Source organism: Genypterus blacodes, unplaced genomic scaffold (assembly GCF_046128005.1).
Source record: "Genypterus blacodes isolate CSIRO-AG114 ecotype Tasmania unplaced genomic scaffold, CSIRO-AGI_Gbla_v1 ptg000027l_1, whole genome shotgun sequence".
NCBI lineage: Eukaryota > Metazoa > Chordata > Actinopteri > Ophidiiformes > Ophidiidae > Genypterus > Genypterus blacodes.
Window position 1 is genome coordinate 3,383,896 of NW_027466840.1, and position 25,628 is coordinate 3,409,523.

Below are 25,628 nucleotides of genomic sequence, written 5' to 3' on the forward strand. Positions count from 1 at the left end.
TACAGCTGCTAGTGCTCCATTAGGTTATACTTCCAAGTGCATTTTTATTTAGTCTTCAGACAGAATAAAGTATGGTTGCAAAGACAAATTTCCTCCCACAGATGACATTCGGGAAATATTTATCAGCACCAACCAAAGTGATAGAAATGCACTCCATTAGCATTTTATTTTTTCAGCTTTTCATAACTTTGCAACTATTGAGAAAGACGAAGGTGGACTTACTGATGAACTGACTGAGAAGAAGAAGAAGAGGAGGATGCTCATTAGGAGAAGTTAGGGAGAAGCAGCTCTGCAATTCTGTCTGCTCTGTAAATAAGAAATGGATTAATGAGAAAGAGAGCCACAGTCAACTAACAAGCAGTGGATACATGTCGTTATGACATTATACTCAACAACATGTCTCCCTGCATTCGCCTCTGTTCCTTTCTCTTTATTATGCTTTGGCTCTGTTTATGGTCCAATACCCTTGTTTTCTTTGCCCATGCTGTGTCTATTCTGCCTTTTCTTGTTCACACACAGAAACAAAACCATACACACTCTTACCATATATATTCAAATCCAGTTTGTAATTCCTGTGGGATCCATTTTGTGTTTATTTCTCTATTTTCCTACCGTCCATTGATAAAACAAAGTTCACATTGAGAGTTATTTCTTTATTGCCATTAATTACATTACATTACATTACATTACGAGCATTTGGCAGACGCTTTTATCCAAAGCGACTTACATTACATTACACTACCACCCTTCGCATGGGGGGGAGCAAATGAGGGTTCGGTGCCTTGCTCAGGGGCACCTCGGCTTTGTATTTAAATGCCACGCACACTCAACAGTCACCACTTTATTGTCCAGGCGTGCCCTATGTGCATTAGCATAGATGTACATTAGACAGATTCACATTGTATGATATATGGTATTCAATAGGAGCTCTAATTCAATTACTCATATGTTTCCATGTTCCATGTTCAGAGGTTCTGAACTATAGAAACTGTAGAAAGCAGCCTTTTTTAAAACTTCCATTGCTTTCTCTTCCATACCATTCAGCTGTTTCTCCTTTCTCCTTCCCATGTCCTCCCTCCACCCACCCTCCTTATTCCCAGTGCTAAAGTCAGTAGGTACAGCAAATGTTTATCTCAGGCCTCATAGATGTGTGCCCATGCGGGTGGCATGTTTAAGGAGAGAGAGTAAATAAGAGCTCACTTTAAATCACCTTGGATTTACTGTGGGGAGCGCCATGTAGCTGCAAGCTGGGTGGGTGCAGTGCACATGTACTGCATACAGTACACACACACACACACACACACACACACACACACACACACACACACACACACACACAGGCTCCAACAGTACAGTAAGTGGTTCTGGCTCAGCAGTGCTTAACAAGGCCAATGGTCCACAGTTATGGACTGTAAATAGAGCAGAGCAATGCCTGTAAATAACCAACAACACAGGCCCATAAATCCTCTCTCTTTGTGTAGTTCCTTCTCACATACAGTATACAAACACACACACACACACACACACACACACACACACACTTACGTATATACTGTCCTCTTGACCAGGCAGCTGTCTGAGCTGGGTACTACTTCATTTCATGAAGTCATTCAATAGTACATGTTCATTCCTCAGTGTCTGTGTGTTTGTCTCTGTGTGTGCATGTGTCCATCTGTCTGTGTTTGTCCACACAGCGGGAAGGGGCCTTTTTCTTCTTCCAGCCGTCCCATAGGTGATACAAGGAGGGCAGAGTAGATGCCAGAGTCTAGAGGGATATGACCTCATCTGTGCCTCCATCCCTTCAGCATTTGGTTCAGTCTGCTGACAGTCTGCCCACACACATGACAAATGTGCATATGTGTGAACAGTTCCGCTGACTTAGTTCCAGCAGCATGCCTTCTGACACACAATTCACAAGCCCACAAGCACACAGAACTGCAACAGAAGTCCAAACTAACTAGCACAGGATATATGTTGCTAGGGGTTTCCGTGTGGAAAAAATTGCAAAACTTATCTGCAGTGTTTAATATTTAGACAATATATTCAAACTCTTCTTCAGATTTCTACTGTGAATACCTGGAATGTTAATGGAGAGCTGCATGCCAATATTAAAAAATTAAAAATGCCTCCAGCAAAACCATACAAAAACACAGGCTAAACAAATTGTAAGTTGCAGTCCCTGTGTTCGATTTCATTGGTTTATGATTCATTACGGTGGACGGCCACGGCCCACGGCAGTCTGAGCGGGCACAGCAGGTTGCCATGATGACATAGCTAGAGGGAAGAGCACCTGCATTTGGTGTGACAGTGAAGTTTATCACCCGCTGGTGGTGCTTGGTCACATCTGGCATCTGGCCACCCACACACACACACACACTCAAACCACGTGCAATGTTTTTGGTAAAAATTAGCAGATTTGGTTTTTATCATTTCAACAGAGGATATTTATGCATTTATTTTTTATGTTTAATTATTATAGTAAGGTTGGGGTGGGAGTAGTCACTGGAGAAATTGGAGAGGAAACGGGCAACTGATGAGAAATTACACAGGCAATGCTTGTTAATAATAATGTTATTTTTGTAAAGAATGGTAAAAAAGCAAAGAGAAGGAAAGGAAAAGTGAGTGTGCTGCACTTGTTTTTGGGAAAGCTGTCTAACAAAGGAATAACTAAGATACTGGAGGTGGAGAAGCAGATTGTGGAGGACTCTGTCTCTGTGTGTAAGAGAGACACCAACCTGTCATATTGTCAGTTTGCATCTTGTGTGCTCTCACCCAGGAATTAGATCTTCACCCTGGCGTGCTGTGCTGTGCTGTGCTGTATGCACCCGGATGAGAGGAGAGGCTTTTGAGAACAACATTGTAAACAAACAAAAACACACATTGGTGTTCACTTCTGGAGGCAGCCTAGATGCTTTTGGTGCTACATTTATGAAGACATTCTTTATTTTGGCAAGTAAGGACAAACAACAGAAGCACCATGCATGACTGTTTTAAGCAATTCCAGCATAATCAATACATTAGGTGATTACATACAACATTTGTGTACTGTATTTGTATTTGTCTGTTTTTGACCCACAATCAAACACAAACAATAAAATATTTGGTTATTTTAATATAATATTGACTACCAAACTACAGATGTGCCCACAGGTAACCCACAGTCAGCTCTCCCATAGAAAAGGGACGAAAGGACAACGACAGCCAGGGACAGAAAAAGAGACTGTTTATCTGTGCTCAGTGTAGAGTCGAGCAAATATTAGCCTGTGTGCTCAGCAGCTGTTCTTCTCCGCTGGGCCTTCACCATGCCTACAGAAAGGCAAAAAGAGAGGGAACACGAGGGATGTAAAAGGAGAGGCACACATGAAGAAGAGAGGTATCGGGATAACAGGGACAACAAAAACAGCTGAGATATTAAGAGAATGTTAGCAAACTATCAGAGGAATCATCCAACAAAACATTATTTTATAATTTGCAAGAGTCCTCGGTACATACCATACATTAATCAGATAGTACATAGTGTTAGTAATAATAATTTAATCAATTACAGTGGGTAAGTGGTGTAACCAGATGTCACTTAGAGCTGCCGGAAGGTCAAAAAGCATCATTGCAAATATAATAACTAAAGTTACCTGAAAAGTTTAAAGGAAAACAACAGCTTTGCAGCTGATTTCAAATCTGTCATTCAATAGATTGCTATTGCCTCTGGATCAACTACAGGAAGCCAGCTTCCGAGGGGGTTCCACTGTAAATATCATTAAAAAATCTTGACTCCCACACTGTATGAACTATGAATGCTCTCATTAGGCTTAGGCTAAACCAGCCAGCTTCCTATCAAACACACCATATTAGTTGTAAGGTGATGTATGTATGAATAATAATAACTAGTAATCCAGTATTGGCAAGTATCTGATGTTGCAAAAAAGTACAACAACATCCTGTCAGACCAAGTAATGTAATGGTCAAACTGCTGCAGAATGAACTCATACAATGTCAGAAGGGATTATAACTTTACAAATGGGCTCAACAGTAGACAGATTAAGCACAATATTCCATGACTCAGCAATTTGATTTCACAGTTTGCTGACTAAAAGCATGCTGGCTTTTTTTTTTGAGTTGATGCAGCTTTTTCCAGCAGGCCCTTAGCAGTTTGATATCAAAGTCTCTTGTATGTACACATAAGATACATGTGGATCAGAACTCTACAAAAGCTATGTTAGCATCACCATTCAGCACAGTAATGAGCCTCTTGGGAGTTGAAAAGCTGATGTCAGATATATTAGAAATTGAGAAAAGGGAGGAAAAACAGGAGGGTAGTGTTAGAGAAGACAATAGAGAACACGCGTGTGGGCTGGGTGTGTGAAGGCACTGACTGTCCCCTGAAAGTCTAAAATTCATTGTAGAAAAATAGAAATAGAAAGAAAGCCAGAGATCTATTTGGGAACCGGATTCTATGGCCTTCTATCCATATAGTTGTGGTGAATTTGCTCTCATATTCACCAATTAATGTCATAAGTTTTTTTCGTCATTCTCTTCCCAAAACTTGTCAAGTCAATTTTATTTGTATAGCCCAATATCACATACAATGTCTCAAAGGGCTTTACAGACCCACAACATCATGAAAATCCCCCAGTCTGCCCAAAGCTCTCTAGGAAAAGAAAGAAAAACCTTAGTGTATAAGGAAAAAAGGCCAAAACCTCGGGAGAGGCAATTCCAGGAGAGATTCCCTCTCCATGAACGGCTGGGTGTGCTATAGGAACTCCCACTGGTATTATACAAAGGTACAAAAAAGGCATGCAAAGCAATACACACAAACAGTCATGCATTAACAGAGAGGGAAAGTTTGTTCTCATTGTCAGAAGTTCAGAAACTTGCTGAAAAACCCCACCACAGAATTTGATACACACAGTGACAGTGTGGCCATGAAAGTTACATGAAAATATGGAGCGTTGTTTAGGACAAAATCCATGTTACATTCACACACGCAGTAGTGAAATCACATATGCACCTATAAATGCACCTCACACAAATGACAAACCTCCCGCATATACACTAGTGAACGTGCACACAGATACTGTTGAAAGCGCGCGCGCGTACACACACACACACACACACACACACTCACACACAAGTCAAAATGCACACATATAACTACATGTGATAATGCCTAGGTGAATGTGCAGTGATTTTATAGTGTGTGCGTGATAATATATTTGAATGTGCCGTGATTGAAGTGCGTGTGTGTGTGTGTGATGATACCTGTATTTGTGTGCGATCATACTTGTTTGAATGCACAGTGATTGAAGTGTGTGTTATACACAGGGTCCACTTCTCTAAATCAAGACTTTTTGAAATGTACACAGAGGTAGAGAGGTAGACAAATGTGTAGATGTAGGAACCCACACTGCAATCTCAGCCACGTTTTTTTTCTGCCCCAGGTTATACAATTACTGGTCTGGTAACTTTAACACTATGTCCACCTGTTGGAGAACACAGTTTCAACCTTCCCATCATATTGCCATATTTGGAACTCCACTCCACTCATGTCATCTAAACACTGTGTAAAAAGAAATGATCAGTTTCACATGTCTGCCTGTTAGACAGTGACTGCTTTTGCAGATGAAATCCCTCAGCCCTCCCTCTCTGACAATGGCTGAAGGACACAATGTTTTTTCTTAAACATGAAAAAATCAAAAACACTAAGAGAGGGGGCACACTGATAAGTTCTATCACAAATCACAACCATTTCTTTCCTACTTTACAGATCTACAGGCTCTGCCAGACTAATGACTGGAAACACTCAAGTGTTTCTTTATTGCAGACGGGCCAGCAGGGGGTTGTGTGACTGATGGGTTGGGGCTGGGATAGGTGTTTTGGTAGGATTTTGTCTCTTTTTGCTTTTCTTTTTTCTTTCTCTCCCTGCCTTGCCCCCCTTTTTCTTTTTTTTCTCTCACCACAGCCCATGATGCATCCAAAGCTGCCTGCACCGTTGTATGTTGCATCCTGGAAAAAATGTACCCACGACATCATTGAACTAACAACACTGATGTCATCTAAATCTCTGTGATAACATCATAATGCCATTTCACCATAACCTTTGTTGGCTGTGGCTAGCTGCTGTTGGTCTTTGTCATTCCTTTGTCTTAATTAACATGATCATTACACAGCCTGGTTCTCTTTATGGTTTTGGTCTATGCCTTCTCTCTGTCTTTGCTTCTCTCCCCCCTGAATATATAAATGAAAAATCTGTACAACCTGTCAGTAAACATCAGCTAAAGTCACAGGTTCCTCATCGCCTTATGCATTTTGTCCACATGCCCACATTTTAACCTGATGGTCACTGTGCTGAAGGACACCATTCATCAACACTATTCATCGCCTCTCTGGCATAGATCAGTATCAAGTTGGAACCAAATCAGTGTATCTCTGAGGGAAGCAAAGCACAGGGAAATGTGCTTCCTGGCTACGTATCTCTCTCTTCACTCTAGTTCTATGTTTATATTCTGGTGTGATCACATGCATATATGCTGTAAATTCATGTGATGAGCCTGGGCCAGAAACTGAACATCGCTGCTACTTGACAACTGATTGTGTTTGAAGCAGAATTCTTAAATAAAACAAATGTTTTGTCTCTCTGTCATTTATATAAATCTTGCTTTGATCTGCAATATTTCTTTGCTCTTTGTCAGAGCAGTCACTCGTTGTTTTCAGTGCAGGAGGAATGAAAAGAAGGTGCATTGAATGAATTCAAGCATATCATCTTTGCAAAGTCACTGCCACCCAATTTAGAACAACACATATTGGCTCTGTCTGCATTTCCCCTTTGAATATGAGCCCTTGTGTTATTTCCACCACAAACTATGATTCAAAATGACTGCTGGCCATCGTTCTTTTGCCCCTGATGTCACAGATCCTGAGTTATACTGTATGAAAGGACAGCATGCAATTTAGCCTGCAAGAAGTCTTCATGTTATGCAACACGCACTTTCCTCTTACATAATGCTGCAGTTTTTTTGAGTGGAAGATTAGTGTTCTCTATGTAGAAGATGCCATAACCTCCTCACACTTGCATTTCGAGTATAAGTTGACAACCTGATTAGCCTCATACATATACAAATATTCTCTAAGGCGAGATGCAAATATACTATGGTTGTCTGTCAGGTACCACTTTGCATGGCTATGGGCTGTCTTACCAAAGCTGCTCATTTGAAATATTAACTTGCCTGACATCATATTTCTAGTCATGTGTGGTGTCAGATATGCGTGTTTCTGTAGAGGTAAAAAATGATTACCTTTCACTCGCCATTCAGTAGCATTCATTGGACATTTGTATGATAATGCAACACTGCAAATATGTATATTTATACTGCTATGTCAAGCTAAAGCAGCACCTGGAGTAGGTACTGGCTGTGATTGATCTTTATTGGGGAAATGAGAAAGAAGCTGATGAATGGTTTGCATTTCCACCACCCACAGCACTACAGATCCATCCATCCATCTATTCATCAAACCAAATGACTGGCATCAGCAAATTCTTGAACTGGGCAGGCATATTTCTGCTCCATTTCTCTGGGTACATTGACTGCGGATGGTTCATTTGTGAATCCAGAGGAAGGCGAGATAATGAGTTTCTAACCTGAAGAGACGTGATTTCCATTTGAAAGAAAGCCACACATTCACTTCTGAATATTTTGTTATGTAGAAAGAAAAACAAATGTGCATAGATGGGTTAATGGAACTGAAGAATTTGTTTTGGAAGTATGGTTGTAGTGGGCAGAAAGCAGTCTGCAATCTGTGACCCACCCTCCCCCACCACCACCTCCCTCACAAAAAGCTTGACCTTTAGTGACAACCAGAAAGTGTTCTTACCAACAGAGTGCTGTGAATGGCTGTAACTGCTGTGGGATCTCACGGGTGTGTAGAACACAACAAGATTTACTGTAGGACCGGCAGTTTGTCTCTAATGTTACTGTGTGTGCTCTGTCTGTCCTGCGGCCTCTCTCACCCTAGTTTTATCTGTCTCTAGCAGACTGTGTAAATGATTTTCCTTGGCCTCGTTCTACGGGGACATGGAAAATACCACAGAAGAGGAAGGGGTTAGTGGGAGATAAAGTGGGGTTGTTGGTTGACTGTAATAAACTCAAAGCAGTAAGCGGCTGTCACCAATAATAGATTTAAGTTTGGAGAGTGGTGGTGGTGGAGGGGGTCCCTACTTTTAATGCATTTCACATTTATATTTTCACATATAAGAAGTTGTTGCCCTGAAATGAAGAGCTCTTGAAATGTTCTCTGTCTCTTCATTCTCCTCTTCATGTCTTTTATCTTTAGGAACGGGGAAAGATCGGCGTGATTTTCAACGTGGGAACAGATGACATTATCATCGAGGAGAGTGCGGTAATGGTGAGCGACGGCAAGTACCATGTGGTGCGATTCACACGCAGTGGTGGCAACGCCACACTACAGGTGGACAACCAGCCTGTCATCGAACGCTTCCCAACAGGTAGGAACAGGCGCCTTTGCCTGGAAATGAGGGGGGAGGGAGCAGCCACTGGTGGGTTCAGCAAAGATCTCACTGAGATCAGCTGGGTAAATACAGTAGAGAGAGGAAGATGGAGTTTTCAAAAAATATTCTGCAAAACTGGATTTTTAGTGTGTAGAGATGTATATATTTATCATGATTTACAGCATACATAGATTATTCTAGGTGATTAAGTGAAATTTAAGACCAAAAGGTAAGAAATCGCCCATCTACCAGGATCCAATTGTCTCTAGTGATAGTGGACCACTCTAGCTCCTGGCATGAGTCAGTACCGACAATATGCAACATCTCCTGGTTAATGTTTAATGATTATCATTGTATTCTATATCAGCCTGAATTATGAGGTTGTTTTTGGCCAGAAGCTCTGATCTCTCTCCAACGTATTTCCCCCTCTGCTCATTTTCTTTTAACATGGTTGTTCAAAGGAAGAAAAATGGTCTTCCTGTCATGAGTTTGTGTATGGTAAATACTAAACTGAAACTGTCACAAGCCAGCTCTTATGCATGGCAATGTTAGATATTAATTGTCATGCTGACAAATTGAAGAAAGTAGTACAGTTTACTTTTTCTGCTGTCCACCTTGTAAATCTCCATCCCTGCTGAAATCAGTGCATTACATTTCCCTAAAATGCGGTCCAGGTTTTTGTATTGTTCTAACCAGCAGGACAAGTGCTAATGTGGCCCTGATATTTACTCTTTGACATACTGAGTAATGGGACTGTGACATTCTCTGTCACAGCAGTGATCCCATATTTTGTGGCTTTGTATTGGCATTGAGAAAAGCGCAGTTCCCCACTCATCTATCAGCACAGCAAGGCTGGACTTAGGGGGCATGCATCACAGCCAGAGTAGGAAGCACCCCGTGACACTTCACTATTTTCAGATGTTATAATGATTGGAAATACAGCCCTTTCCGCAACAGCATATGCTCTGAAAAGAAACTTTCAACTGACAATAATGATAACAGTGAAGCACATAACAGCAAAGCAGCCTGTCAACGATGGCGAGTGTCATCATCCAAATCTGTGTTGTTTTTTTATCAGGAACATTAATTCAGGATCCATTTTGTATGCTTCCTCTTGCCTTCTGCCTTTCTCGATGATGTTGCTGTCTTCATCAGTCAAACATTTCATTACTTTTCCTCTGCTGATAGAGGATTCTGCTGATAAAGAGATATTTTGTGGCCGGTTGTTAGTTTTCTTGTTGAGCTTAGTTTGTCCTTGTGCATTCAGTGGCTTAAGAGTGTCTGGGTATGGAAGCAGGGGAAGGAAGTATGGGCTGCATTGGTTGCCTTTTGTTTGTCTATTTGAGGTAGACAATCTATTTTTGGACACCTGCTTTGAAGGCACAGGTGTTTGCTTTGTAGGCTCCAGTCATCGTTGTCTGGCAATGCTGTGTCTTGGGAAAGAGAGATGTATGTGTGAAAACAAAACTCTCAATGAGGCTGAGACATAAAGAGTGGAGATGAGATGAAGTGGGAGTTTGAGGGAGTGATGACAGAGGTTTCCTAAAAGAGGCAGTTGGAGCTCCTTCAATGAATGATTGAATGATTCAGACCAAGATTGAAGATTTTGAGAACTTCAACATGATCCTCTAAAGGAGACCAAATACTTCATTATACTTGCATCATTCTTTTAACAAAACAAGAAAGTGCAGCTTCCTTTGAAATCGCCTTCCCCAGAGGTATTGTCTTGTCCCACATTAGGCAGTCTTGTTGGGATGCCCTTGCAGTTTTGAGCCCTGTCTAATGCATCATGCATACAAAGCACATGGGACTTCTCTTGTCACAGACTGTGGCCCGGGAAATGTAAAACTTCCCAGAGGAGGAAGGAGAGGGACTGCAGTGATAAAGGCAAAGATGAAACTCAGTCATCTGACAAAAACACACACATACACACGTTTACGCATGGCCTAAGTCTGGGACTTGAGGGGTAAGAAACGCATTATGCATTTGTGTTCTTTCACATGAGAATGATCTCTGAAAGTGATACGGATTCTACAATTTTTTTAAAAATTAGGTCCCATGAATTTTTTACTTGTTTTGTTTTTTGCAAGTGGGAGAATTTACGTGTTTTTGGGGTTTTTTTTTTTACTTACCACGTCTATGGAACTGTGAATGGACCATTATGGATCCATGCAAGCTAAACATGCTGAAAAGCCTCTGAAAGCTTTGATCAGTTAGATACAAATATGTTCACCATTGTCTAAGCAAGTCTTTTCCTTTTCCATTTTATCTTGAGAAGCTGAGAGAATGTTGCAGAGATACTCATAGCTATCGGGGACTTCACAAGATTTGTTCAGCATTTATTGTGGTGTTCATTACCATCATTTTTTTTTACAATGTTTAAGTACCAGCACAAGGTCCCTAAGCGTCCTTTCAAATGGTTATGGACATGGTTAGTGAACACAAGAATCTACTGAGTGCTCCAACTTACAAATGAAAACAATGCCGCTGTCCTAGGTCACATGAAAACACTGTTAGTATCACTTTAAAGTCGAGGTTCTCCAGCTTACTGGGTTATCAACAGCAACCTGGTTGAGAGTTGGTGATTCGGATAGACAGGATGTCGACAGCAAACATGGTCATCATAGGTCAGACACATTTGGTGAAAAGGAACACATCTCCTGATGTCCCAAAATGTAATGTTTGTAGTCATTTGGGAGTGTGCGTTTGTGTGCATGATGTTTCCATGCATGAGTTGAGGTCAGAAGGTCTTTGAGTCGTTACTTCAGGCTCTGAGTTACAGTAAATCAAAATATTCAACGGAGAGTGCTTTGGGGAAAAAATCATTCCTTTTCTGTGTGATAATACAACACTTGGCATTTGGACTTCATTGCAGTGCTCCCTGATCTACGACCCTGTCACTGTCGCTCAGCTTCTGACTGCTCTTCAACTGAATAGAATTAGAGAGAGGATGTCTGTATGTTAGGGGTTAATGCATGGATGGAGGGTTGGACAGCAGGGGAGAGATAAGGGAGGGGAACCAATATCACTCTATTGCAAAGTGCAACTGACTGCCAAATTTGATTACCAACAAGCTATACAGGAGAAAAAGTCACGGCCTGACCTAAACATCGTTGGAAATATTTGATTCTAAAGACTACCAAACTGTCACTTTCCGTTTGTTGGTTGTTTTAACCATGACCACAATAACAAGAGAAGGTTAAGAAATACAAGCACAGTCAGAAATACAACAAGTCAGGTAGAACAGAGATAAACTGGATGATTATTTTCAGGGTTGCGTGAGTAGACTGACTGCTTTGGGTGTTTTGGATGGTGTGTTAGGGGCTACCGAGCTAGGTTTGCACAGCTGGGCTGAGTGCTGGCCAACCAGGAACAGAGCTCCGACTGAAGCTGGAGCAGGAGATCCTCATCAAAATTCTCAATGGATGGCTGTTCTGCTTTTAGATTGGTGACCTCTACAGAAAGGCTTACTCCTGTCCAGTACTCACACTGTTGGAACAGCCTCACACAGCCTCTTTGCTGTTTCATCTCACAGATTGATTAAAAGCTTGGGTAAAAAGTTGAGCCGATGGTCAATTAAAAGCACAGATGATCGATATAAACAGTTTTTGTTTTCAACATTTTGTGTTTGAAGACTTTCAAACGCTCAGTATTAAGTCCAATGGCATGCTGTGCTCCTCAAAAAGCCCAAGGCCACCAATGAGTGAAAAATCAAACAAATATTGAATTTCATTAAGTGATTCACTACACTGCACACAACATTTTGTTTCTAATCATCCATGGTGCTTCCTCCATTTCAACCTTGGTCACATGACCTCAGTGAACATGCTTGAGAATGATGGACTGGAAGAGAACACGAATGAAGAGACAGGTTTGAAGATAGGAAGTGAGAGAGAGAGTAGGGAAGTGGATGCTAGATGTAAGCTGGTGTCAGCACTGTGATGGATGAGGCTTTGCATGTTACTGAGTAATAAGCACGGCACAAATTGGATTGCATCACAGCAGGGAAGTGTACATACTTGCTTGTACATTCTAATGTGGCGCATGCACACTGCCTTGCACTGCAAAACTGCACAGTGTACAGCCAGGAATCATTTCCGAACACACACACAAATTACCTCAAGCATGGTACTTAAAATGCACTCAGACACAACAACTCTCGCCAACACACCACTTAATACAGACCATAAATCAAGGACAACAATGGAGGACAATCAAAGAGGAAAGAGACAGCAAAACAGACAGGAGCGACATAATAGCGGTAAAGCACAAAGAGAAGGCCCATTGTTCCCTATTTTCATCCTGCCAGGTATTTAGTGGACAAGCAATTGAGAGTGAAGTCTGACCATTGGAGAAAGGAGCGGCGGAGGGAAGAGAGTAGATATAAGTGAAACTTGTAGTCACAGAGAAAGAGGGAGTGTCTATGCCAGCAAGCTCAGCACAGACTCTTCCAACTGAGCTGTGGAGAGCTCTTACTCCCTGTATAAACGGTTTAGGAAAAGGCTCTCAGCAGCGCTCTTTACTTCCATCCACTCTTTGTTATCCCTGCCTTTATGTCTCTGCCATTTATAGATATCGCTGTCTCTGCAACTTCAACATTCAGAGAGAGAAAGAGACAAAACCAACAAGCATGAATAGGCAAGGAAGACAAAGAGCCCAGTTAAGATAATGCAAGGATAAGATCACAAGATCAGCTGTCCTCTTTTCTTTGGCTAAATGATAGAAGGCATTTCTACACCGTTGTCATTGAAGCCTGCAGACATCAACAGACAAATAGGTAGAGTTTGGAAATATTTTCTATGAACATTGATTGGATATTATGCAGAGCTGATCTTTGGGATTTTGAATTTGCCCATTATATTGCACAGTCTGGAGCAGCACAGTGACTCAGTGGTGGTTTCACAGCAAAACAGTAATGGGTATGCCAAGAGTTATTTGCAGTCACCCTACAGTACTATCAACAAGATTATCAATCTGGGAAAAATCTGAATAAGAGTCGTCGTCGATAATAAGATCTGGTGAAAGCATTTTTGTCTGATGGTGTGTGCTCCAGTAATAGGAATTCAAAAGTCATAACTAAGTAGGTGTATTAGTATTGCACAGAAGGAAGGTACCTTCAATTATTGGCCTATGTCTATAGAATGATGGAGCGAGAGAAGAAGAGAGGTACGAAAATAATGAGAGGGAGACAGAGATTGCTAAGTAGTGGCAGGGAAAGACAGGGGAAAGATTGCTTTGGGTAATTAGAGAAGTGGCAAGTTTGATTTCCGCATGAGTGGGGCTTCTTTGTCTCTTTATCACTCCAGCAGCCACCCTCACACAAATCCACCATGGCCAAGATGAAAGGTGGTGCAGAAGCTGTCAAAGGAAGAAAAGAATGATGGAGAATAAAAGTGAAAATGACTTGCCGGGTTGATAATTGCTGAAAAGAGGAAGGATGATCAAGCAGTGAACAATGAAATATCATCTGTTTCAAATGCATTTTGAGAACTAACAGAGGGTGATAGGGTAGGGTGTGGAATAGGTACAATTCTGTCTTTTCCTGTAAGTTTCAAATTAAAAACTTGTCTGCATTCTTTGGCTTATAAAGGCTAGGAGGAAAGCAGATACATTTTGTTGTGCATGGTTTAACAGGCAGGACCAGGTCACCTCTTCTCCTCATCCGTTATCAAAAATGGCCATTGGATAAGAGAGCAATCCTCCTAAAATTAAATATTGAAAATCCAAACGTCACTAGCCAGAAAGATCTTTTCTGTGTGTGTGTGTTTTGAGACTGGATGCCATGGCCAGTGGCCAATCGTCTCCAATGTAATCTCCATTCTTGCGGATGGATTTCCGATGTGGGTGTCCTGTACAAGGGCACTTGGTTGCCTGCGGTGCTACATGATATACAGTTGGCTCCTTGGAGGGCGTCTGTCTCATTTCACACACATTCATGCACACACACATATGTACTCACACAGAAGGAGACAGAGAAAATATTCAGTGAGTGTGTCAAATGACGGATTATTACAGCAGTGCCTGATCATTGTCCAGCTCTCCCAAACACAGTATCAGACACTCTACACCCTCAGCATGTCACATCAGTCTGCTCTCCATCCTTTACCTTTCACTGTGTCTCCCCGAGGTGCCAGTCAGTCACATTGCCCCAGCATACGTCTGTGTTTAATAGTCTGGTTTGGCCCCATTGTTTCTATTAATCCAGACGATGCTCTAGGCGCCAAATCATGGGCAAGAGGGGAAAACTGTCAAATTCATGGCTTCAATATCTGGTGATAAAACGGCAAAGAAGCCAATAACGATATTATATAAGACCTCAGTTTCCATTTAGGGCCAAGCCGAACTGGTCCTGGATTTTAGTCAATTTGTTTTCAGATGTGTCGAAAATACAAAACAATTGCTATGAAAACAAAGTAAACAGATGATTTAGCGACCTTACAAGTTGGTTGTGCTGTAGTATTGGGCGAATGGGAGGAAGAGGAAGGGGGTAGTTACTGTTCTTACACAGACGAGGTCCCTGTCTGTCAGTGAAGCCAGCTGCGTGAAACCTTTTGCGGAGGATTAAGCTAGAAATTGAGTTTCACAGTCCAAATGAACAGAGATGGATACTAGTAAACAGAGCAGAGAAACCACTAGAAATCTCTCAATAATAATCAATTTTGCACAAAAATGTACATTAACATCTAACCGATTGTAACGACAACTTTGGGGTGTTATCGATTATCAGTAGCAATTATCAGTATCATTATCAATATCAGCATGATATTTACATAAACAGTATAATCATAATACACCAGATGCCCGACATACAGTTTGTAATATGTAACTACTAAAGGTAGTGGTGTTTTGATTAACTGGTTTATATCTCAGCCCCTTTTATATATCGGATTTTATTGAGAGCCATGTCCGATAGAATTGTTTCATCGTCTTTCATTTCAAGCAAAGGGAATAGACTAAGGAATGGAGTGGATGTGATAGTAGTGGTGTGGCAGCATAGAAGAGCCCAGCTGTTTAATCTATCCCCCCATTTTCATGCATAGCAGGCATCAGATAGTGCGGAGAGCAGCAGAAAAGGGAAAAGTTTGATTCGTTCACTTTGAGTTTGTTATTTCTCCAAGGATCTGAGTGCAAACAGATGCAAACAAAATTGGGTCGCACAGGAATTTAGATTTGTTGACACCGTGCTACAGTTGACTCACAAACATGTTGAACAGATTATTGTTTTACCTCTATAACAATTTTTTCATGCACAATTTTCATCAACAATTTTCTACCCACTTGTTTATCTTTTTCATCACTGCTATTATTTGTGTATGTGTTGATGAGATTGATGCCACTCACTTCTCTATGCCATGGAAATAATACGCATTTGTGTCAGTGAGTGGGATGCAGGGTATTAAAAACTGTATAAAAGCCCAATTCCATTCTCTTATAATGTCAAACACGATCATGAACTATGATAATGGATGGCTTTGTCAGGTTGACGGTGTGCCACATTTAATAACCTAGTAATAACTGGATACCTAGGCTAGTAAGTGGTCTTTGGAGAAATGATGGGGAGTGAAGGTAAATAGAACAAAGGGAGGGATGAGGGAAATACCGGCTACCCTCCGGTTCCCAAGCCAGTCCCCTGTAGACTGAGCTGCTGCTGCCCCAAGGAAGGATGAAGGGAAAAGTAATTAGGTCATGCTGCAAGGAAGACCCAGAATTGAGAATCAAAGAATTGGCGCTTAGCAGGGTCAAATAAGGAAAAGAATGATGAAGGTGGCGTGTAGAATAATTAAAAAGGTGATGGACATTTTGGAAGAAACTTCAGGTAAAATTATAAACATATACAAATGAACTCAGTTTGGCTATATTGTCTATCAGTGGCAACTAGGTGTGCATCTCTTATTAGTTATTTGGACAATAAAATGTGATTGCAGGTTGGATTAGGTTTGGACTGCACTTTGCTGTAGTACACACTGCTTTAAAAGGAAACGTTAAAGAAGGGAGGAGATGTGGAGATGCATAAGCAGGAGTAGGAGGAGAATACAAACACACACAAAGGACTGATTCATCTTACAAAGGATGACCACCTCCACCTATTTTCCCTGCACGCTTATTATTTGAGTTTTCTCTGAAGCCCACACACACACACACACACCTCACCATGTTCACAACCTTTCATGCTTATGTTGCATATCTGCTTTCCCCCCCACACTCTATTGGTTTCCTTCTTTCCTACCAGCGTCATCATCTCTTTATTAATTCAGTGATTGCAGCAAGGCACCAATGTGAATGCTTTGTGCATGGTCCACTGGAATTGCTGCCTTTCAAATATCAAAGATTAGTGTGTGGCTATATGTAAGTATAAAACGATCACCAATTTGTAGTTGCGATGATTTGTAGCCATTTGAAATGGGTAATGGATCATTTGCATTTCTTTGACTTAATGACAGCCATTTGTATTTTGGAAAATGTTTGTCATTTCATCCATAAATCCAAATGCCACTTTGGCATTTTTGATATGAAATCCCCTTAATTACCCCCGGTGGTTTTCAAATCACTGGTTTTTCAGAGCCCTTTGGGTTTATTTAAGGCTCAACCTCCTCAGCCTGTGTGAGACATTATTACACAGGCAGGCGTGGGTAGAGAGACCCCTGGGGAGTCCAACTAGGTACTGCAGAGGTGTATTTTGCACCAGAGCAGAACAGAGCAGTAGGGGGAGGAAAATAAAAGTCTACTCATTAAGGTATGGCATATATGTCTCAGTTATCTGTGTCAAGATTCTTCTGCAATCTTGCAGTTGTTATCTTTAGACATCTGCAGAAAAAATGTTCCCCAGCATTGTGTTTGTTGTTTCCAGACGCCTCGTTTTCCACAGACACAGAACTGGTCCCGTTCAGGCTCACAAACCTAAGTCAGCAGTTTCCACCAAGCTTGCCGACCTTTTCAGGCTTTTTGTGGAAATGCTCAGGACAGTTCACAGTTAGATCCACCAAACAAGTACATGAAGAAATGAGGCCTATTTTGGTATTCTTGGGTGAACCTGTGTGACACTGATTACTGCTCCTCATTCTTCCTGGAACCCTCTAAAACGTTGTCACTCCTCAAGAATGACTAGGGATTTGACCCACTTGTTGTGAATGACTGTTGTTGTGTAGCTTGGTGATTTTAGCCTGTAACCTAGAAAAAGAGTTTAGTCCTATTTAAGCATGGGGCATTCCCACCACATGAGACATCATCAAGCCCCTGCCTAACAACCATCAGCCCTCGGCTCCCTTAATTCCAGCTCAGCCTGTACTGGCAGAGTTGGAGATGCATAACCTAGAGGTTGATTGAAGTGAAGTGAGAGCTAATTAGTTTGTGCTGAAGCAATGAAATTTTCTTTTACATGTTGAGGAAGTGACGCTAATTGCCAAGTACCAGTGAGAAGCTCAATTAATGAATAAGAAAAAAGCCTGAGGAAAAGCATGCTGGCAGCATCACTCAAATCATTCGCTTTAGTTTAGAGATCTGATTCAGTGATGCTTCCCTGACAGCACTATTCTGGGGATTTTAAGGAGGTGATTTGTCAATCATCCTCTTTAAGTGTGAAACAGGAACCTGAATTTGTCTTCCTTTGAACAACCATTGAAATGTGACATTCTGTTTGTTTATTACTGTGTTTAACTCATTCATTTATGAAATAACAATTGTTGACTGTAATTGCTGACAGTGAAATGTATTCTGCTTAGTTCATTCAGTTTAGCATTGCTCCTGTTTAATGATGCTGGCTCTGTGTTTGAATGGATTTACTGCTTTATTACTGCTAATGCATTTCTAAATTGTGCGGATAACTATGATACGATTGCACTTTTGTAAATGTAACAATACTATATCTAAATAACTCATGATAAATCCATTTAGCTTATAAGTGAATAACAGTGATTTAAACTCCAGGTAACCAGAATGCTGTTAACCTGTCTAACCAATCAAACCAGGCCACAAAAACATCCGCAAGTTCTTCCTGTCCTAACTAAAGCTGATTTAAATTACATAACCTGCTAAACATTTGCCATGTTTCCCTTCTAACCTCTAACTTTTCAACTTCCAGATTCTTTGTAACCTCTCTTAATTTGTCTTCTCCAAATTTCTTAAAGGGAACTATGATAATGAGCGCCTGGCTATTGCTAGACAAAGAATCCCATACCGACTCGGTCGGGTAGTTGACGAGTGGCTACTCGACAAAGGTAATAAAATCCCTTTAACTCCACTAATGAACTAACCGCCTAACCTGCCGTTAACCCACACTCTGGAGGAGGTGCAGTTCCACACAATAAGGGGAATTTGAGTATTTTACAGAACTGGAGGTACCCTCTGATACACAATGATAATAACAACCCTGATTGGCTGAATTCATTCACATCAGGTATTTGAAATTCATCTGCTCACGAGGCCACATTTTCACACTGTGGCTTCAAAGATGAAGCTATTTACAATGTGTACAAAGCTTCAGAACCTTAAACTGGGGCTGCATCTCTTCAGAGAATTAACCCCCGAATAACCCAACATAACCCCCTTAATAACCTCACAACTTGTAAATAGAGAATTGACTCCGTCTGCTTCTTTCCTGTGTCTTTTGTTGGCTGGATGTGAATTTGCATTGATTATGACCACTATATTTAATCATTCATGAAAACTAAATATCTATTAAAAGTTAAAGGGACTATTCAGCATTAAGGCTACATTCATTGCGCTGTGTGGGCAACACTTTTAGCCCATATCACACTTAACTAGCAATGAGTGTCAAATGTGATCTGATGAAAGTGATTATTCTTTAACCCTTTGAGTGCCAAATGTCACGACCTCTTTGTCTTTGCCTTATGCTGTGTTTGTGTTGCTGAAGGTGGTTGATTCTTTAAATAAGAACAGAATCAGATAAAGCAGGAAGATGTATTAATTACAAATAGTTTTCTTTGAGAGGCTGTCACTCTCATTTCTCAAGCTTTTCTAATCATATTGTCTTAAGAATTATCTTAAAGCTGAATGTATTATCCTCTCTTGAAATGAGTCTTCATTGAATCCTATACATTAGAAGAACAAATAAGCAGTCCGTCAAAGTGAGGGGATGCAGTTTAACCAAATTGTATTGATTTGATTGACTTAATTTCTAATGTGGTAAGATTGACCATTAAAATATATAGCTTATCAATAAGGGGATGTAGTGGACATTTCTGGGCTCAAAGGGTTAAAGGCTCTCTCTTGATTTCCTCTTGAAGCTGCTAGAACGTAAAGTGAAGCATCTAAGCAGAATCTAACCACCTAACAGCAAATCAAACTCCACCCACACTAACCCCTGAGGGCTTCTTTCATGACACCCCACCTTCCACCAGTTTACACAAATTGAAATGGTGTGTGGAACTTTTGAGTATTCGGACAGCCCTCAGTTATAACCCTGTTATAAATGATTTTAACATTTGAACGTGATTGGACTTGGTTGTCAGTTGTTTGGAAGAACTTGGACAGGTTTGCACCGACCATTCGGGAAAAACAAAACTAAATGAAAAGCTAACTCATTTCTAACCACGATATAAAGAAACAAAACAACCTCATCATTGTCTCCTCTCCTGTTTTGCAAAACTCAGAGGGTTAAAAACACATAACTGAACACCATATTAAAAAATGATACTAAAATGCTTAATGTGTGCGCAAAGTGCCTCTTTGATCATAAGAAATTTAATATGGTCCCTTTAACATTTATTGTTTTCACTGCTGAGGAAATGGAACACATTTAAATGTTTTAGATGTCATATGTGATCTGTTATGCAGGATGAAACTCTTGTGATATGTCTTGTATGTGGTCAATAGCTTGGCTCATTCCTTGGGCACTGCTCAGGGACTCAGGGCCAGTGAAATCCCGGAAATATCATGGAATTTTAACATATATATATATATATACACTGCTCAAAAAAATTAAGGTAGCACTCTCCTTATCCTTCCAGACTGATTCTTCTCTAGTTTTGTGTTCTGCTCATGTCCTTGTCACTACTGGTATCATGAGGTGGTACCCACAGCCCAATGAGGTTGCACAGGTAGTCCAGCTCCTCCAGGATGGCACATCCATACGTCCGCAAGAAGGTTTGCTGTGTCTCCCAGCACAGTCTCAAGAGCATGGAGGAGATATAAGCATACCGACCGTTACACAAGGAGAGCTGGACTGGGCTGTAGAAGGGCATCAACCCAACAGCAAAGATCGGTATCTTCTCTTTGTGCAATGAATAACAGGAGGAGCGCTGCCAGAGCCCTACAAAATGACCTCCAGCAGACAACCTGTGTGCATGGCCAAACTGTCAGAAATAGACTCAATGAGGGTGGAATGAGGGCCAAACATCCTCTAGTGGGACCTGTACTCACAGCCCAGCACCGTGCAACTAGATTGGCATTTGCCAGAGAACACCAGAATTGGCAGGTCCACCATTGGCGCCCTGTTCTCTTCACAGATGAGAGCAAGTTCACGCTGACCACATGTGACAGGCCCGAAAGAGTCTGGAGACGCAATGGTGAAAGTTTTGCTGCCTTTAACATCATCCAGCATGGCCTCTGGCGAGGCATATCCTTGGAGAGTCCTTCAGACAACCATGTCATAGCCAACGGTACCAACTGCTGTACCAGGATAAAATCCCCAAAGCGATTGTCAGACCTTACACTGGTGCCCTTGGTTCCCCTAGGTGCAGGACGACCCTCACGTTCCCTTAACCAAAATCCAATTGAGCCCATATGGGACATTATGTATCGGTGCATACGATGCCGCCAAGTACCACCACAGACTGTCCAGGAGCTCACTGATGCCTTTATCCAGGTCTGGCAGCAAATCCCCTAGGTCACCATCTGCCGACTCATCAGGAGCAGAGGTTGTCAGGAGTGCATACAGGCATTTTCTTGAGCAGTGTATATCTTGACAAATCAAGACTGAGCAGTTGACATTTGTTACACTCAAGCTGGCAGGGATACACTAACCTCTGGTTATCTGCTGAAAACATAAATTATCACTCAAAAAAAGTTCAACCACATATAACTCCTTCTTTAAAAAAGTTTTGGAGCTTAATTCGAGACTGTGTTGAAACCTTGAATGTCTGACCTACGTATGGAGTCTAGTAATGGCTCAAGATGTAATATGAATGTGCTGATTCAGTCTACAATCTATTCCACGGTGATGTAAGTGTTTCAGAGGGTTTTCAAATGTTCATACTTTTTGATCACATCAGCCCCGTTGGTCTCCCTTTCTGAATGTCAACTCTGTTTATATCAAGCAGTCTCCAGATTATTTGAAACACAATGGTACGATACTAATTTTGTGTTTTAGGACTGAAGCACACGATCACTTTCACAAGCCTTTATTGTATTCACAGTAATATTCAGTGAAGAGCATTTGGAGCCAGCATATTGTGTGCATTTGTTATAGCCTCTTGCTGTTACAATGCATCTCCGTCTGATAGACCTCATCCCAGCTCCCCTTCAGAGATCTAGGCAGATCAGAGTGAACAGCTCTGGCCAACTCTCTGCCTGTTGATTAAATCCAAAATGGCAATCATTACAGGGTCCCAGCAGAGAAGAAAAATCAGACACCAACAGCTCTACTCAAGCTGATGTGTCTTTCTTTCTCTCCTTTTGCAAAAGGTGTGTCATCCCAGAGTCTCCCCTCTTTATGTCTGCCCACAGTAGACCTCTCTTTTTTATGTCTCTTTACTCAACTGTCTCCACCTTCACTCAATCCTTTCCGACATAAGCTTCTTTCTTTAGAGACAAATAACATATAAGAATGTAGAATGAGTCTACAACAATACCATTGTATTTTGTAAAGAGCAGGTACACACTGTTTCTATCTTCCAAAATGCTATGAATTCATCACAATGTGTGAATTTGTCAAAATGTGTCAGGTTTCAACAAAAATATACAGCAGAAATACAAACATTTCATAAAGTTTATTTTTTGACCACCACAAAGGTCATAATTTCAGCACAGTATAGCAACATGTGATTGCCAAGCCAAGCACGTGTTACCATATTCTTTGTTTCTTTTTATATATATATATACATATATATATATATATATATATATTTTTTTTTAATTGAAGAAAGCATTTGACATGACAATGAGCATACACTGATGGGACATTTTGGAGATTGTTTTTGGATACATAAAGAGGGGGGAAAGGAAAGAGAGGGAGAAAAAAGAAAAATGTTGACTGGGACCTGTGGAATGTGACATACACGTTGACATAATGTATAAGGAGACAAGGGAGCGGTCACTTTGGGTGGTGACCTGTGCAGTTGGGTCGTTTCTAACAGCGATGTTGGAGATTGCAATAAAAGTAAAATGAACATTTAATTTTCTAAAGTTGCAGCTATTTAACATTTAATCAGCGAAGGTCCCCGCCTTCTATACGCATTTAGTGTGTGAATGATTGTGCAAAAGCTGCAGTTGAATGGAAGGGGTTAGTGGCAAGACGTAATAAGGTGAATGAAGGAAATGTTAGTTTTTTTTCAATAAATCCCTGTTTGATACATCACACACAATTTTAAGTGCAGAATGTGTAAAATCTGTGTTCCATACCAGCGCAAATGGCTTCGTACATCTGGCCCTCAGTGTAGAAACAAAATGGTATTATTCCCGCCACAAGGCAGTGTCTTTCCAGAGGTGATTTCTGGCACATCCTTACCACCCTGCAACTGAGCTAAGAGAAAACCTTTGTTCCGTGCAGCGATGTGACATCCCTCGTCTCTCTCAGACACCATGAGTAGGAGGATGAGGGAGGCGTAAAGATGATGGTGGTTTGTTAGGACCCAGCTTGTTAGGGACAAAGGAAGCAGTGTAAAACCACTTGTTTTTTGGTGAAAGTATAGTTATTTATTTAAGGAGCACCATTTCTACAACAGACGGTGAGGCCAATTACAAAGAAAAGAATGGTTCAATGGGTGTTTCAAAAAAGAAATAAGTATAACATAAAGAGCACTCTTGAAAAACAGAGCTACAGGGCTATCTTCCCTGAACTCAAAATAGAATCCTCACTAGTTAATCCCAACGTCATCCACAAAACCACAAAACACACCCTAATCCTAGTGCAATAAAACATTCCAGCAATCCCTCTGTGTGTACAATCTTTAATTTTAAACCCTAAATCTGTCCTACTCTTTTCAAACATATATAGGCATAACAAGACAATTATCTTGTTTTCTCAAGAAAACAAATGATGTACTGTATGTATATGTATTCTGTATTGTTTGTTCATTACATTCCCTCCACTCTTCTCCACCTACATTCTGGAGGTGGCAACAAAAAGCCATTGTGTATACCCCAACCTCCAAAAAGTAATATGTGCACTAGCAACCAGAGCATGAAGCTGCCCAGCTAGTAATTACCAACCTCAGCATATTTGAGACAGGTCATTTCTCCCTTGGATAAGAAAAAAAAGTCACGGTGTATCAATGCAAAGCAGCTTGTAATGACTTCCTTTTACTTACATATAACTATAATATTTTGTAATGTATTGGGTATTACTACATTTTTACATAATGCAAACACAAACCTGCTTTCACATGAGTAATGTTCTACTCAGAAAACACCATGGCTCTTGTTCCTCAATACGCTATGGTATTTAAGTAATCTTCCCCTCCTGTGTAAAAGTGTACCCTCATCCTCCATATGAGCATTCTTTCTTGTCAAACAACAGGGATGCTGGGCTACTGTGGTGGGAGGCTGTGGTTTCAGACTAAGACAGGTACATAGGTTAACCATATGATTAGTTCACTGTGCCAGAAAATTACAGTGGGAAGCTAAAGAAGTGACTCACCAGGCGTTCCAGATGCCCCTAAATGGGAAGCACTTCAGCACACTCGGCTGTGGCTGCTTTTTCTTTGACATTTGTCTTGCTCTCTCCCTTTTTACCCCTCCGGCCTTTCCCATGTTCTTTTTCGTTTTCTCAAACCTGTCATGCCTTGTCTCTTTGACATTCTATCTCGCTCTTTTTGTGTTGTACTCATCTGTCATCCTCCCTCACCCACTCCTGTCTCATGTCTACATTTGCTCAGTCCCTGTCCAGCTCTGCTGTACACAACAACATATTCCATGTTTACTCTCTACTCCCTACAAAAACATAGTTTGCAAACCCAATTATGTTTTCATTACATCTTTAAATGAATGTCCGATTGTTATTGCATATGTTCAGTTAATAGCTCAGTCTTTCAATCTTTGTTTGTAAAACAAAACTAAACATCCTGAATTGCACTGAGGGCTAAGTTTTTATTTAGTGTTCTATATTCATAGCATGTTTACCAACCTACACACCTGGTAAGATGTTCCCACACAGAAATATATGTGATTCACTATTTCCTCTGTTTCCACTGATAGTTACAGTTACTTTTTTTTTTATCTCATTGGGACAGCTGCAAGACATCCCATGAGAAAATAGCAGGGACAGTATGTACAGTAGGAGGCACTCCAAATCTCTTTTCATATTGATTACCTGCCAGCTACAGGAGGCAGTGCATTCCACTGTGCATTATAAATGTAAAAATAGCTTCTCTCCCCCAGCTCCACAGGATGCTCTCACATGCAGGGGCCATTACCCCAATGATTCACTAAAGAAATGGAAGTCATTGCGCTACTCACTCCTCTATGGTGCTTGCAAGGATATTTGCCAATAAGGCCCCTGGCTGATTCAACCAAAGGCAGGAGTGCAGATGACAATGTCTTTTGAAGCCATTGTTCCCAGTGTTTTTTAATAATTTCCTTCTAAAGCAACATAGTGCGTGCAGCTTGATTTTCCAAGCTGCATCACAAGAGCAGAGATTTTTCAAGCCATAGCATCACTAAGCAAACCATCTTACTGCTGAAACATGCAAAATAGTCAGAATGAGACACTTCAACCTGAGCAACTTCACTTCTGAGAACTAACAGTACATGTCTGACTGTCTGCCAACCTCACTTAATTCTAAGTTTATGTTATGTTCCGAGGCATCCATTAGTGAATATAGAAATGTTTGGCACTATGTGTGTATATTTGGATGCCACATGCAGACAGATATATAGACAGATTGATAATATCAGCTGAGACCAAAGGTCTACATTTCCATTTTAAAGAACCCTGACCATTTGTTTGCCATCT

The 25,628-nt window shown here is 40.9% G+C and overlaps 1 protein-coding gene across 2 annotated transcripts in view; it reads left to right on the forward strand.

The window, feature by feature from the left end:
* nrxn2b (neurexin 2b) overlaps nt 1-25,628 on the forward strand; it is a 372,419-nt gene that overhangs the window by 332,771 nt on the left and 14,020 nt on the right. For both annotated transcript variants that reach the window (XM_076143906.1, XM_076143905.1), the window contains 2 exons: nt 8,326-8,497; nt 18,625-18,714. In XM_076143906.1, the coding sequence (XP_076000021.1) occupies nt 8,326-8,497; nt 18,625-18,714 (262 nt within the window). The remainder of the gene's footprint in view (nt 1-8,325; nt 8,498-18,624; nt 18,715-25,628) is intronic.